The 14307-nt window shown below is 46.2% G+C and overlaps 1 protein-coding gene and 1 long non-coding RNA gene across 2 annotated transcripts; both read left to right on the top strand.

The window, feature by feature from the left end:
• The first annotated feature begins 530 nt into the window (after positions 1 to 530).
• Positions 531 to 6357, top strand: LOC146893250 (uncharacterized). The gene is made up of 2 exons (XR_015003430.2): positions 531 to 679; positions 6150 to 6357. It is a non-coding gene; the product is annotated as an uncharacterized LOC146893250 (long non-coding RNA).
• A 2615-nt stretch (positions 6358 to 8972) lies between these two features.
• Positions 8973 to 12961, top strand: Tob1 (transducer of ERBB2, 1). Its single transcript, XM_087910095.1, has 2 exons — positions 8973 to 9281; positions 11005 to 12961. The coding sequence occupies exon 2, from the start codon at positions 11149 to 11151 to the stop codon at positions 12187 to 12189; it is 1041 nt and encodes a 346-aa protein (XP_087766221.1). The 5' UTR covers positions 8973 to 9281; positions 11005 to 11148; the 3' UTR covers positions 12190 to 12961.
• Positions 12962 to 14307: the final 1346 nt, after the last annotated feature.

Genomic DNA, 14307 nt, shown 5'->3' with positions numbered 1-14307 from the left:
TGCTCTTTCATTGGGTTAGGCAGTGACACAGCAAGGCCACTAACTAGTCAATACTGATTGAGAGCAAGGCTCTAGAAAGCTCATGTGCAAAGGTCAAGAAAAACAAAAGATACATCCCCCCCCCCAAAAAAAAGTGTGAGATCCAACACAGGAGATAGCACAGCTAAACTTTGAATTAAAGAACAATCTAAGATCAGAGGCCTGAGACAGAGAAGCAGCTCGAAGGTGGAATGGCATGGGTCACTATGTGAGACTGAAGGTGGTGTCAATACTTGTTTGGAGTTTAAAAGCAATTTCACTTATCTGTTCCCTGAGCTGACTCAAATGGAGCTTGAGATTCTGCCAGATCTAAGGAGCAAAGAAGGAAGAGGGGGAGGAGAAGGAACGGGCGGGGGGGGGGGGGGGGGGGGGAAGGAAAGAGGCCAAAAAGGAGAAGATATTACGGCTTACAGATTATTTTCCTGGGCACCTCCCTACTGATCCCTCACACAGCTCCAAAGGTAACAATGTCTTGTCTCTGTTCCAGGAAGGCTGAGGCTTGAGGCACCTGCACCCAGCTAAGACCTGGAAGAGCAATGGCTCCCACACAAACCTTGTTACTTCAAGTTCGTATTGCTCTATGCTTTACTGCAAGGAGCTGGAAGACACGTGGGGACATCTTATACGGATACAAGAACAGGTGTGAACTCCTGAAAGTCAAACGAGTTACCTCAAGCAGGGAGCATCTGAAAGGCAGAAGAGTCAGAGAGAAAATGGCCTAACTAAATATCCTTAGAACTTCAAAAACATTTAAAAAAAAAATACAGTGTGTACCTGTGTGTGTCACACATGTGGAGGTCAAAGGACAGTTTGGAGGAGTGAGTTTTCTCCCTGCATCCAGTGGGTCCCAGCCACTGAACTCTGGTCACCAGGCTTGGCAGCATACATTTGTATCAGCTGAGCCACCTCACCAGCCTAGAATGTTTTCTGTTTGTCTTTATTTAAAAACTAATTTCTTGTCTTGGTGAAGCGGTGAACATTTTCAATCATATCTCTCAGGGTGTACAGGCAGGAAGATCTTTGTGATCTCAAAGTCAGCCTGGTCTACACAGTGAATCTTAGGCCAGCAAGGGCCTCATAGGGAGACCTTGTCTCAAAACACCAGGCCAACCAACCCAAATCGTCACCTGATAATCTTTGAGTCAGCTGGAATGTTATAAACAGATTAGGATCGGAGCTTTGAGGCACCCAAATCACAGGTGTGAAGTGTTTGGGCAAATCTTAGAGCAACATTTAGGATTGGGGTCGTGTTCAGGCATGTATTTTAGTTTGCAAATTGCAAGACTATCACCAAATTGTAAAGCACCAAGATCCCTAGCAGAAACTCAAAGGAGAGGCATAGCTAAGAAAGGCCGGTGAGACGGCTCAGGGGTTCAAGTCCTTGCTGGGAAAGCCTGACCACTGAGTTCAGCCCCTAGAACTCATGAAAGAAGAGGAGCGAGTCCACGCAGCTGTCCTAAGACCATCACATACACACTGGGGTGTTCGTACACCCACACTCATACACAGACACACACGTACACATGACCAGATAAGTTTGCTGCATAATTTCCCCAAGGAAATAACCAGAGAAGCAGCTAAAGATTTCTACGTAAAAATGTTTAGTATAGAATGTCAATAATTGTCCAACAGTGGTGGTTAAATGAATTCTTGAAAAATCTACCGACAGGGACGTAGCTGCAGTCCTTAAAAAAGATCGGAATTGGAGAAAGTAAGAACGATGTCGTGCTGAGTGAACCACAGGGGCACGCAGCTGAGGAGATGACCCAAGTTCAGTAGATCCCAGCCAGCACCATGTAAAAACTCAGGAGTGGCTGTTTGCACACCTGTAGCCACAGCACTGTGAGAGGCAGAGATGGGAGGACCACTGGAGTTTGCTGGCTCCCACCCTGGTTCCGGGTTCAGTGAGAGAGACATTCTCAAAAGGATAAGGCTAAGGCAGAGAACCTGATGCAGCGGGACACTTGAAGTCCTGCTTTGGCCTCGGCATATGTATATGCAGGTTCTCTCTCTCTCTCTCTCTCTCTCTCTCTCTTTCTCTCATACACACACACACACACACACACACACACACACACAGAGAGAGAGAGAGAGAGAGAGAGAGAGAGAGAAGAATGGGGCAGGATTGTGGTTATCACTTCACAATGATTTTCTTCTTGTTTTTGTTTGTCTGATTTTTTTTTGTTTGTTTTGTTTTTTTCGAGATGGGGTTTCTCTGTGTACTGCCCTGACTGTCCTGGAGCTCTCTCTGTAGCCCAGGTTGGCCTCAAGCTCAGAAATCAACCTACCTCTGCCTCCCAAGTACTGGGACTAAAGGAATGCACCACCTCTCCCCACCCAAATCCCACTTCTTCTCACTTTATTTATAGCTTTTGACAGAGTCTTTTTTTTCTCTTTTTTAATAATTTACTTCATTTTATTTATGTGCATTGATGAAAGGGAGTCAGATTTCTGGAACTGGAGTTACAGACAGTTGTGAGCTGCCACGTCGTTGCTGGGATTTGAACCCAGAGCCTTTGAACCCAGAAGAGCAGCCGGTGTTCCTCACTGCTCAGTTATCTCTCCAGCCCCAAAAGAATCTTAATTGTATAGTTCGGGCTGTCCCTGAATTTGTTGTGTGACCCAAACGGAACTTGAATTTGTGATCCTCCAGCCTCAACTTCTGATCATCTACCTGTGTGCGTGATTCAAATTTCCTGCAACAAAGATTTCTAGGTTTGAGGTCTGAATTTATTTTTAAAAAATTTATTTTTTAAAAAATTTATTTTTTGGGACAGGAGGCAATGCAAATGTTCATGCCATGACTTATGTGAAGGTCAAAGTACACCCGTGTGAAATTGATTCTCTGTTTCACCTCTATGTGAATTCCAGGGATCCAACGCAGGTCACCAGGTTTGCGTGGCAAAGTGCCTTCCCCCGCTGAACCGTCTCACCCACGCAGATACGTTATATTTGATCTTCTGAGAATTGAGTTCAGGTTCTCTTCCCTTAAAAACATTAGTTACTATGGGAGATAACTTTGGTTTTTTGTTTTTGTTGTTTGTTTATTTGCTTTTAGTTTTGTTTTGCTTTTTTGCTGGGGATAGTTTCACTGTGAGTTTCAGAACACTTAAAATGGTTTAAAAAGTAAACCAGACCTAGACGGTTACTAGGGCTGGTCAGAGGTCCTATTTCTGTGGCTAACTTGTATTTTCTTTTTCATATTTTTAAGAAAAGCTGGTGAGGGTTGCAATCAGAATCATATTCAAAGGCAGGAAGAAGGTAACAGTGCTGTATGGTTTATTTGTTCATTTCTTTATTATTTATTAGATTAGAGATTCAACCCAAGTCCTTGTATATGTCAGGGAAATACTGAGGTATGTCACACACACGCATACACACACACACACACACACACACCACAAATCATGTCTCTCTCTCTCTCTCTCTCTCTCTCTCTTAGGTTTTGAGACAAGGTCTTATTATATAGTCTAGGCTAGTCTTGAATTCTCTTTCTTCCCACTGAGGTCACAGCCTTACACCACCATGCCAGGCTACTGTTCCCTGGAGAGGTGAGTTATCCCTTCCACCAGGGAATCTAGCCTGTGGTTACTTCCATCTGCACAGTGTGGTGATAATGGCGTTTTGCCTTAGGAAGTCGGGTCACAGGAGGCCACGTGGCTTCCACAAGGCTCTCTCCATGTGGACTCTTCAGAGACTCCCTCTTGGGATAATTCTTAAAACCAGCAGTTATGCCATGGGAAGCCCAGGCCCTGCAGGGAGTATAGAGGTCACGCAGCAATAGCACCAACTGAGCCTAGTTAGACTCAGCCCAGGGGTGAGCCCGGGAGTCTCCAGTCTTGTGCAGTCTGACTCAGGAATCTCTGACCACTCATGGTTATTTAAAGTTCAATTTAATTAAAAAAAACCATTAAAATCCAGTTCTTAGCCACCCGGGCCACAGTTCATGGGCTTCAGTAGTCCATGTGGCCAGCACATTTGACAGCACAAACGAAACCTCTTTCTGACTTTGGAGAAAGTTCCAGATGATTCTCTGTGAGTGTCTGAGTCTTCCCAGTCAAGAGGTTCTTGTCATTGTAGAGCACAAGCCACGCATGCCCACGTGCCTCCTGAATTCCTGACCGGCAAGGTCCATGGACACAGCACAATGGGTGCTTTCTACCATGAGAGATGGGGTTTTAGGACAGCTTGTTATGTGGTATAGTGACTGGGGCAAACCCTTTTGAAAAGAAATGCTCCCCCACAATCTCTCCCAGCCGACTTTTTGCATGACATTGGTAAAGCTGTGTCTCCCGTGCTGTCCCTATCACAGTGAAGCCTGGGAGAGCATACACTTAGCTCCAGTCAGGAAGACTAGCAGGGGGAGGGGCCGTGGGAATCCATTCAGCTCGCACCAGTGTCTGCCACAACTGGTTGTGTATAATTTTAGTAAGCCAGGCTACATAATAACATATGCAATCCAAGCTTTAAAATGTATTTTAAGTACTCTAATAACATTCACTCTTAGAGAACTTTAAATAAATGTTCTTTGTACTCAGAATGTCGCCAACACAGTACTGCTCCTAGGATCTGCGCTATCATCTCTTGCCAAAATCAAAATTCTCCCCTTGTGCTAATGGAAAGTCACTTGGAGAATTGGTTTAGACTTTTGCCCGTCAGGATAATAAGGAGGGGGCAGGTTAGATGGAGGCAGTCTCCTCTTGGTCTAAGTTGCCCCCAAGAACTCCTGGCATACGGGATGATTAGGTTTGTTCCGAGTTCTCTAGTATTGCTGAGTTACACTGGAAGACGCACACTACACCTAGTGCCAGCTCGTCCTGGAGGAGGCCAGGCCCTCTTTTACAAACCTGGGGAGAAGCTACAGAAAACCGCACTCAAGTTTCCTCAGACACTACATTGCCAACCTTTGAGAAATAATTATGAAAGAGCTGGTTTCGTTGGCATTAACTCAATGATGACTTTGTAGTTTGGGTTTGTTGAGATAGGTTCTCAATTTGTATTTCCAGCTGACCTTCAGCTGGAGATCTGCCCCCTTGCCTAGCATAATATAGAGTAAAGTTTCATGAGGCCCAGGCTGGCTTCTAATTTACGACGTAGTTTAGGATTACCTTGAACTATTGATCCTCCTGCCCCTGCTTCCCAAGTACTAGCATTATGGATGCTAGCCACCATACCTGGCCCATAGCATATAATCTTTGTCTATGACAGGATCTCACTGTGTGTATCCAAGACAGAACTCAAAATTCTTCTGCCTCCATTTCTGCTAGGATTAGAGTTGTGCTCCACCACACCCAGCATATAATTTTTTTTTTACTAATTTAAAAACCTATATCTATGGTTTGTGTTGCACAACTATTTAAGAAGAAACAAGTCACAATAATAACATATTTGCAGTTGCCTTATTTTGCATTAGAGGTAAAACAAAAAGGTCAATTCTCAAGTACTAAGGCCCTTAGTAAATATTCTGGGAAGTGGCTATTCTCTAGCAATCTTGTTTCTGTTTACAGGGAAACAAAATAAGAGTTAGAAAATTTAGGATGGTTTCCTCTCAGAAATAAGGATAAGGTGTGTGTGTGTGTGCGCATGCGTGCGTACAGTTAAGGACACTTTAAAAAGCTGTGCTTTATGATATTGGATCGATATTGGATATTTACCAAACAAGTGTTATCTTTATTATAAGACATGCACCCCTCCAGGATTCCTTAAAGATATGAGGATGTGGAAGGGAGGCTGTGTTTCTAGCAAACACATTTCTTTCCTCTCTTGACTTCAGGATTTCAGGAATTGGATCTAGTAGGTCTTTGCATATGCTAGGCAAGGGGAAACAGACTCATGCCAGCTACACATTGTGCAATTATTTTTCTTTTACTTATTTATTGTAGAGATAGGGTCTTACTATGTAGCCCAGGCTGACTTAAACTTGCTGTCCTCCTGAGTCTGCCTCCCGGGAGTGCTGGGGTCACGACTTATTCCACTCAGTTACAGCCCCCTCTCTTTTTTACTTCTTGAGACTCAGTCTCACCAAGTTGACCTTGAACTCACTTCGTAACCTAGACAAGCCTTAAACTTCGATCCTCCTGCCTCATTCTCCTGATTACCTGTCATTACAGGCCTGAGTCATCAGTCCGAAGAAGACTCTCTTGATTGCAGCCCTACCTGGAGCCCGAGATCAATTTTTTTATCTCTATAAATCCATATACGTTTAAGTGATGATTTAGCAGTCTACACTGCTGTAGAATTCTAAAGTGAATGTTAAATAGTAATTAGCTGAGGGATCCTTTAAAGTACAAGACTTGAATAAAATGTATTTTAAACTCAGTGTGGTGGTATAAGCACTATTGGGCTTTGGGGGTGAGGTCCTTTTATATCCCCAACCCCACACCCTCAAGAGTTGTGGAATTAACACATAACAATTTTGTCTGTTTTTATTTTACTTTATTTGAGATATGCAGCTCAGGCTGGCCTGGAACTTGCCTTGTAGTCCAGGCTGGCTTTGAACTTGTGATCCTTCTGTCTCAGCCTGAATGCCGGGACTTACAGGCGTGTGTCACTATGCCCCACTAACTTATGCATTTTTAAACTGCTGTTACTAATATTTAACCAGTCAATAGCAGATAAGTGCTTTAGTACTTTCTACCTAGGATTGTAGATCAAGGAAATTCAGGAGAGAGAGAGAGAGAGAGAGAGAGAGAGAGAGAGAGAGAGAGAACTGTTTCTTTCCTTTAGAGAATTCTTGAAAAGTATAGATAAGCTTAACAAAATTATGATTCATCTATTTTTAGTTAGACATTTCAATCTCCGCCAAGCCTAATATGTTCCCTAATTATAGTGATATATTTTCCAAATTACAAACCAAGACACATGGCCCAGCACATGTGCCTGTAATTTTGAGCGTTTGGTACAGTAACACTATTTGCCTAATGGTAATAAATTATGCTTCTAGGGCACATGAAAAATAAAGTGTTTCTCTTGGTACACCGTTCCCAAAATATTTTACCGAGATTCTTGCAATTTCTGTGCCCAACTAACCACAGGATTTTAAATGCCTGATTTCTGCGACAAATTAACGTTTACTTCAGAAGAGCAAAACCACGCAACCGCGAAAACAACGGACAAATAACTTATATTAAAAATATTTTGCTGCAAGACACTTTAATTTTAAATGCTCGTCATGCTTTAAAAATCTAATCCCATTCTGTTTGCAACTAGAAAGCCCAAATACTAAATATAAAACAGAATTAAAAGCCTTTCTGAGTAAAGCTTCTATGTTCTTAAAACACTGCCCAAGTTTTAGAACCTGTGCAATAAACAAGAAATGGGTCACCTGACCGGTCCCCACCCCACCCCTTCGCCCGTTCCATAACCCTCCCCTTCTCACACGCTTTGAGACTTTAGAAATATCTTTTCTCAAAGCTGTTCCTTCTAAAAGAGGAGGTGGAAACCCACGCAAGCAGGTCCGAGTGCAAAAAAAGGCAACATCCAGACTTCTGCATCCATAAAACGAAAAGTCTCTTTCTTGGCAAGCCGCGTAGACGCGGATTTGTACCCTGGGTGGCACAGATGGTCTACACAGGCAGTGAGCTGAGGTTTAACCTCTAGACACAGGCTTAGAAATGCCCGCCCTGCAGTGTTAAGGGCAAGGCAGAAGCACAGGGATCTTTTTTTTTTTTTTTTCCAGGAAGCATGCCCCGAGTGACCGACCGGGAAGGAGAAGGCCGGGCCTTGGGCGTTTCATTCACTGCTTCGTTTTCACCCCCTCCCCTCCTTGGCACCCCCTCGACTTTCTCTAGCCTTTACCCAGTCCTAGTTTGACGTCCGTCTCCTGGATACCAGACAGCCAATCGCCTGGCCGCTATGGTCCGGCGCGGCCAATCAGGCTTCGTTGCTACCTGTGAGTAATATTTTTAGCCGAGAGGAACGCCCCGTTCCACTCCCGAGGTAACTCGGATTTCTGGGCTGCAGGTTGTGGAAACGGCGCCTATCCGCGCCCCTGGAGTCCCTTGCGTCCCCACTCCCTAGACACCCGTACACAGTGTAGAAAACTCTCGCAAGGTTCCTCAGCAAGGCAACGGGTTTATTTTGTGCGCCTGGGTGAAAAGCCCTCAAAATGCACGCGTGGGCGCACACGCAGTCACATAGGCTGTTTGGCATCGTGTCGCTAGCTGGGACGTTTGATACAAGGCGTTTTTTTCTTACGGTCTCAAGCCACCTCCAAGTCCAAGCTGCTGCTAGGTGACCCGGGGAGGTCTGGCGGGGGGTGGGGAGGAGGAGGAGGACGACGGACTGCAAAGGCAGTTAAACTGTCACCTGCCGGGAGGTGCAGCGTGGTGGCCTTCCTTCCCCGCCCCCAGGTTCTGCAGTTGTCACTCGAGGTGGCAGTTGGCCTAGGCTCTGCGGGGATTACTACTCAATGAATCGGGAGCACGAGTCCGGGTCACCCGGAGGTGGGCTGGAGACCCAAGGACAGCTCGCCTAAGAGTGGGGTTTTCCTCGGCCACGGTCTCACTCGGAAGCAGCCTTTTCCGTGTTCTGCCCTCCCCTCCCCAAACCTCGGCCTCTCCTCGCGGCCGGCCCCCGCCGCTCCGCCACCTGCTCCGCTCCCCTCCCCCGCTCAGGCCCCGCCGTCCAGCCGCCCCACCCCTACAGCCCTCCTCCAATCCCGTCCCAAGATCTCCCTTAACCCCGCCCCCAGCCTCTCGGGATTGCCGACTCATTGGTCGTAGCGGTGCTCAGGGGGCGTGGCCATCCATCGGCGGCCGTCGAGACGTGGGCAGGCGGGACTTGGCCAATGGCGTCGGGGGGCAGGGCAGGGGCGGAGTCGGCGCGGCCCAGGGGTGAGGGGTGGGGAGGGCGGGACTGTGACGCGAGCGGCGCGCACCCCCGCTGAGGCTGGGGGCGGGGAGGAGGCTATAAAACGAGAGGCGGGGCGCGCGCCGCGGCAGAAGGAGCGAAGCTCTGGCCCGGCGCGCAGAGGACGCTGTACGGGGGACGCAGGGCCGGGCCACCGGGCTGTGTGGAGAAGCGAGCGCGCTCGTCTGAGCCTGTCGTCCCCTCCACCCCAGAGCCAGAGCAGCGAACTCCCGGGCCCGCCTGAAGCGTCAGTCGCGCGTCCGGCGGTGGCGACGTCTTGCACCCAGCCGCCTCACCGCTCCTGACCCACCCGCGCCCCCGCCCGCCCGTCCGCCGCCCCTTCTCCCCCGCCCAGCCGCGGCTCGGCGGCGGCCGCAGTCCCGGAACAGCCTGTAAGTACGGTGGGGCGGCGGCTAGGGGCCGAGGGAGGGGCTGCAGCGCCCTGCGAGCCCGGGTGCCGAGGGACAGTCGCGGGGACCCGAGGGAATGGAGTGGCTCCGGGAAGCCCGGCCCCGAGGCTCGGCGGCCGGCGGGCGGCCCGGAGGAGGGAACACCCGGGGTGGGGAGCGGCGCCCGGGCACGGGGGAGGGGGCGCCGGAGTACTGGGATCGGGCTGGGACCGGTGCTCCGGGATGCTGGCTGGGTCCCAGGAGCCTCGAGCGGGGAGCGGAGCGGGAGGTGGGGGGGGGGGACGACAGGGTCAGGTTACGGCGGGGGAGGGGAGGGCAGGGCGGCCCGCGCCGAGACCTGCCGGTGCCGGGGGCCGCGTCCCCGGGGCGGCCGCCGGAGAGCCTCCTCTCCATTTCCCGGGGCCGAGCTGTTCCTCCCCGAGCAAGGCTAGTAGTCTTCCTCCTCTCCTCCTCCACCTCCTCTGGCTGTTTCTGCTGCCGTAGCGCTCGGGCTCCCGGCGCTGTGAGCAGAAATCTAATGAGACCCAACTGGCTGTTTATGTAATTCTTCACAGTCCTGTCTTAAGGCGTTGCTTTAAAAACTACCTTCCACCCAAGCCTGGCTGGGCTCGCCTGCACCTTTAAGCAATCCAGCCGAATCTGCTCTCCCTGTCGGCGCTCGGCTTTCGGCTTGAAAAGTGTAGTTTGGGGGCCACACGAAAGATTCTTTGCCCTTTGTCATCAAGAGTATGGAAAATGGAACAGACAGATTAACACCAGCTTGATCGTTTTAAATGCCCTTTTTGATCAACCTCGGTGTACAAATAGCTCTCCCTTGGAAATACCTCTGTTTGTCCTTGATCTTTTCTTATCCCCACCCAGTGCTGACCCAGCAAACGTTTAAAGGTCGACCTTACCGTTCGAGCCTCTCTAGGGGCTGTTGTTTTATCCGGAGAGGAAAGAAGTTTTGTTTGTTTTTGTTTAAGTTAGAATAAAACTGAGAAACCCTGCCCTTTCAACAGATCAATAGCAGTTTTAAGCAGCTTGTTTTTCTTATTCTTGCAGCTGAGAGGAATTTCAGAATTGGGGGTGTAGGGGGACAGTACACAATAAAAAGAAAAAGGCTCTAGGAAGAGCAGTTATGTGCGTGCCCTTGGCATGGTTAAAACTATAGGAGATAATTTGGTTTCTATCCTTTACCAAGGTGACAGTTCATTTAGTACCTTTAATTTTAGCATCGTGTACTTTGAAAATTGGAAATAATTTTTGTAATTTATAACATTCCCAAATCTTTAACAGAACAGATTTAAATGTAGTTTCCAAAATGAACTAAGATACAAGAGTCATTTCTAAAATGGTGAACAGCAAGGAAACTAATGACCAACTTCTAAAAGTGGAGTGTGTATGTGGGTGGGTGAATTCAGTATACAGCTCCTAGTAAACACTGGCGTTTGAGGGCAAGAAAGGATACATAATCTGGAGTTGCCTTATGTTCTGCTGGGGAACGGTATGTAATAGATCAAAATGCTGTTTTACCTGTAAATCTGTTAACGAATCTTAGTGATTTTTTTTTTTAACTGTCTGTTCCTTCATTTTGTAGCGGTAATTTCCAGGCTTTCTAGCCTAGTAGACATTTTCAAAAGTGAAATTGCTTTGGGTAAAAAGCTTTGGAGCGACTACATTAATCTTATTTGGATGTGTTTGCTTTTGTTTTGTTTTCTTAAAGGAACAAGATCACGAAAGGTTGAAGAATAATCTAATACCAGCACTTTGAATGAGAATTTGTTTCTCTGCCACAAACTGATTTTTAAAAATTTTATTTTTCTGGTGGAGGAGTTGAAACAAACCTAACTTTTGTGGCAACGCAGCTATGCAGCTTGAAATCCAAGTAGCACTAAATTTTATTATTTCGTACTTGTACAATAAGCTTCCCAGGAGACGTGTCAACATTTTTGGTGAAGAGCTTGAAAGACTTCTTAAGAAGAAGTATGAAGGGCATTGGTATCCGGAAAAGCCATACAAAGGATCAGGGTTTAGATGTATACATGTAGGGGAGAAAGTGGACCCAGTGATTGAACAAGCGTCCAAAGAGAGCGGTTTGGACATCGATGATGTTCGTGGCAATCTGCCACAGGATCTTAGCGTTTGGATCGACCCGTTTGAGGTGTCCTACCAGATTGGTGAGAAGGGACCAGTGAAGGTGCTCTACGTGGATGACAGTAGTGAAAATGGATGTGAGCTGGACAAGGAGATCAAAAACAGCTTTAACCCAGAGGCCCAGGTTTTCATGCCCATAAGTGACCCTGCCTCCTCAGTGTCCAGCTCGCCCTCGCCTCCCTTCGGTCACTCTGCGGCTGTCAGCCCTACCTTCATGCCCCGGTCCACTCAGCCTTTAACCTTTACCACTGCCACTTTTGCTGCCACCAAGTTCGGCTCTACCAAAATGAAGAATAGCGGGCGTAGCAGCAAGGTAGCACGCACTTCTCCGATCAACCTCGGCCTGAATGTGAACGAGCTCCTGAAACAGAAAGCCATCTCTTCCTCCATGCACTCTCTGTATGGGCTGGGCCTGGGCAACCAGCAGCAGCAGCCACCGCAGCCACCGCAACAGCAGCCATCCCAGCCGCCACCTCCACCCCCACCTCCACAGCAGCAGCAGCAAACCTCTGCTCTTTCCCCCAATGCCAAGGAATTTATTTTTCCTAATATGCAGGGTCAAGGTAGTAGTACCAATGGAATGTTCCCAGGTGACAGCCCCCTTAACCTCAGTCCTCTCCAGTACAGTAATGCCTTTGATGTGTTTGCGGCCTATGGAGGGCTCAACGAGAAGTCTTTCGTAGATGGCTTGAATTTTAGCTTAAATAACATGCAGTATTCTAACCAGCAATTCCAGCCTGTTATGGCTAACTAAAAAAAAAAAAAAAAAAAGAAGAGAGAACATGTATCGTACAAGTTAAAACGCATCGGCCCAAGGGGGAAATTTTTTTTTTTTTTTTTTTTTGCCTCCTTGAGATTTTTTTTTTTAAAGCTTATAGTAAGGATACATTCAAGCTTGGTTACAAAATAAAACATGCATCATTTTTCATTTGCCAACCAAGCACAAAGTTATTTTATACTGACTGTATATTTTAAAGTATACTCTCAGATATTGCCTCTTACAGTATTTAAGATATAGCAAGGACATGGCTGATTTTTTTATATAAAAAATTGGCACTAATAAGTGGGTTTATTGGTCTTTTCTAATTGTATAATTTAATTTAGTACAAAGTTTGTAAAATATCAGAGGATATATATATTGTTTCTATGACACGGTATTGCATTTCTATCTTTTTACTACAGTGATCTGTGACAGCAGCTTCATGTTGTATTTTTTTTACTGAAATTGTAAAATATCCATCTTAAAGACATCAACTATTCTGAAATTGTGTACAGGATATTCCTTTAGTGGTGGAATTAAAATGTACGAATATTTGCTTTTTCAAAAAAATGTATTTTCTGTTAAAGGTTTAAAGATTTTTGCTATATATTATGGAAGAAAATGTAATCGTAAATATTAATTTTGTACCTATATTGTGCAATACTTGAAAAACGGTATAAAAGTATTTTGAGTCAGTGTCTTACATGTTAAGAGGGACTGAAATAGTTTATATTAAGTTTGTATTAAAATTCTTTAAAATTAAAAATGCCTGTCGCGTGGTCTTTGTTTTAAGCCTTTGCTAGAAGTATATGGCTGGAGTTAGGTCGTACATGCTCACAAAGAAGGAAGATCTGACTTGAGTCACAGGAATGGTGGAAGGCTGGGGCTCTGCTGATGGACCAAACAGCTTTGCCAGAGCTGGGGTGTAGCTTGGTAGAGCATTTGCCTAGCATGCAGAAGCCATGGATTTGATCTCCAAGCATCCTATAAGTGGTACATGCATGCCTCTAGTCCCAGCATTCAGGGTAGTGGTGGGAGGATCAAAAGTTCAAGATCATCCTTGGATACATAGTGTAAGGCTACCCTGGCCACATGAGACCCTTTTAAAAAAATAATATCCTACTCAAATTAAGGTAGACTAACCAATGCTCGAGGCCACTTTGTTTTGTAACAACTTTCCTCACACTTTCATCCAGTGTCAGGTATGTTAAGGCTGGTCAATCCTACTTATAGCAATTCTATTTAAAATGTCATACTGACATGTAGGAGAGAGGTGATGGGATGGATGAAGTCATAGCCTGACAGCGTTTGAAATGGAGAGGGAGCTCAGGAAAATGCTAGAAAGAGCTGTTCTGCTGGCCTTCCCTTAAAGTGGATATTTACTAATACTTTATGTTCAACCATTGCCTGTGGCTAGAGAGCTTATGATTAGAACCATCCACAGTTGAAAAAGTTGCTAAATATTAATGTTTATGTTCCTTTTACCAGGAAAATGTTTACGTACTGTTTTGTCTTTTGTGGATTGAATCTAGTCTAGTTAGGGGGGCTTTACAGATTAAGTTGTAAAGTTGTAGAATCTTGTTGATGAGTTTTTTTCTTATTTTCTTTTTTTTTGACTGATGGATCAAAACATCTTTAAAATGCCTTTAATCCCAGCACTTGAGGCCGACCCAGAACTCTTGAGTTCCAGACAAGCCTGGAAGTTCCAGGCTGGCAGGAGCTATGTAGACCCTGTCTTTTACAACAAAGCAAGACCTTTAAGACGGGTCATTTCCCTGTTTAAATGTTTGCTGATACATGTTAGTAGAATATTGGTGAGAAAATTGTCTTGAACTGGGGAGAACAGCCCTGCCTTTGTAGTCAGGTGCCAGCACTGTCTGGGTTACCAGTGAAATGAAGGTTTTAGACCCAAGCCTACAAAAGCCTTTTGTCACCCAAGCTGTCGAGAGCAATAAAAGTTTTAAGGCAACAGGCACTGAAATAACAGAACCAACTGTTCCTTGTGCTCCATGGTGAGGCCTTTGTGCTATGGTGGACAGAACGAAGCTATGAAGAAATATTAGAGGCGCGAGTGGGGCCTCACGGTGACCAGGTCACCAATGCCTAGCTTTG

Source organism: Myodes glareolus, chromosome 9 (assembly GCF_982192425.1).
Source record: "Myodes glareolus chromosome 9, mMyoGla1.1, whole genome shotgun sequence".
NCBI classification, from domain to species: Eukaryota; Metazoa; Chordata; class Mammalia; order Rodentia; family Cricetidae; genus Myodes; species Myodes glareolus.
Note: the sequence above shows the minus strand (reverse complement) of the source record. Positions and strands in the feature narration are given on the sequence as shown.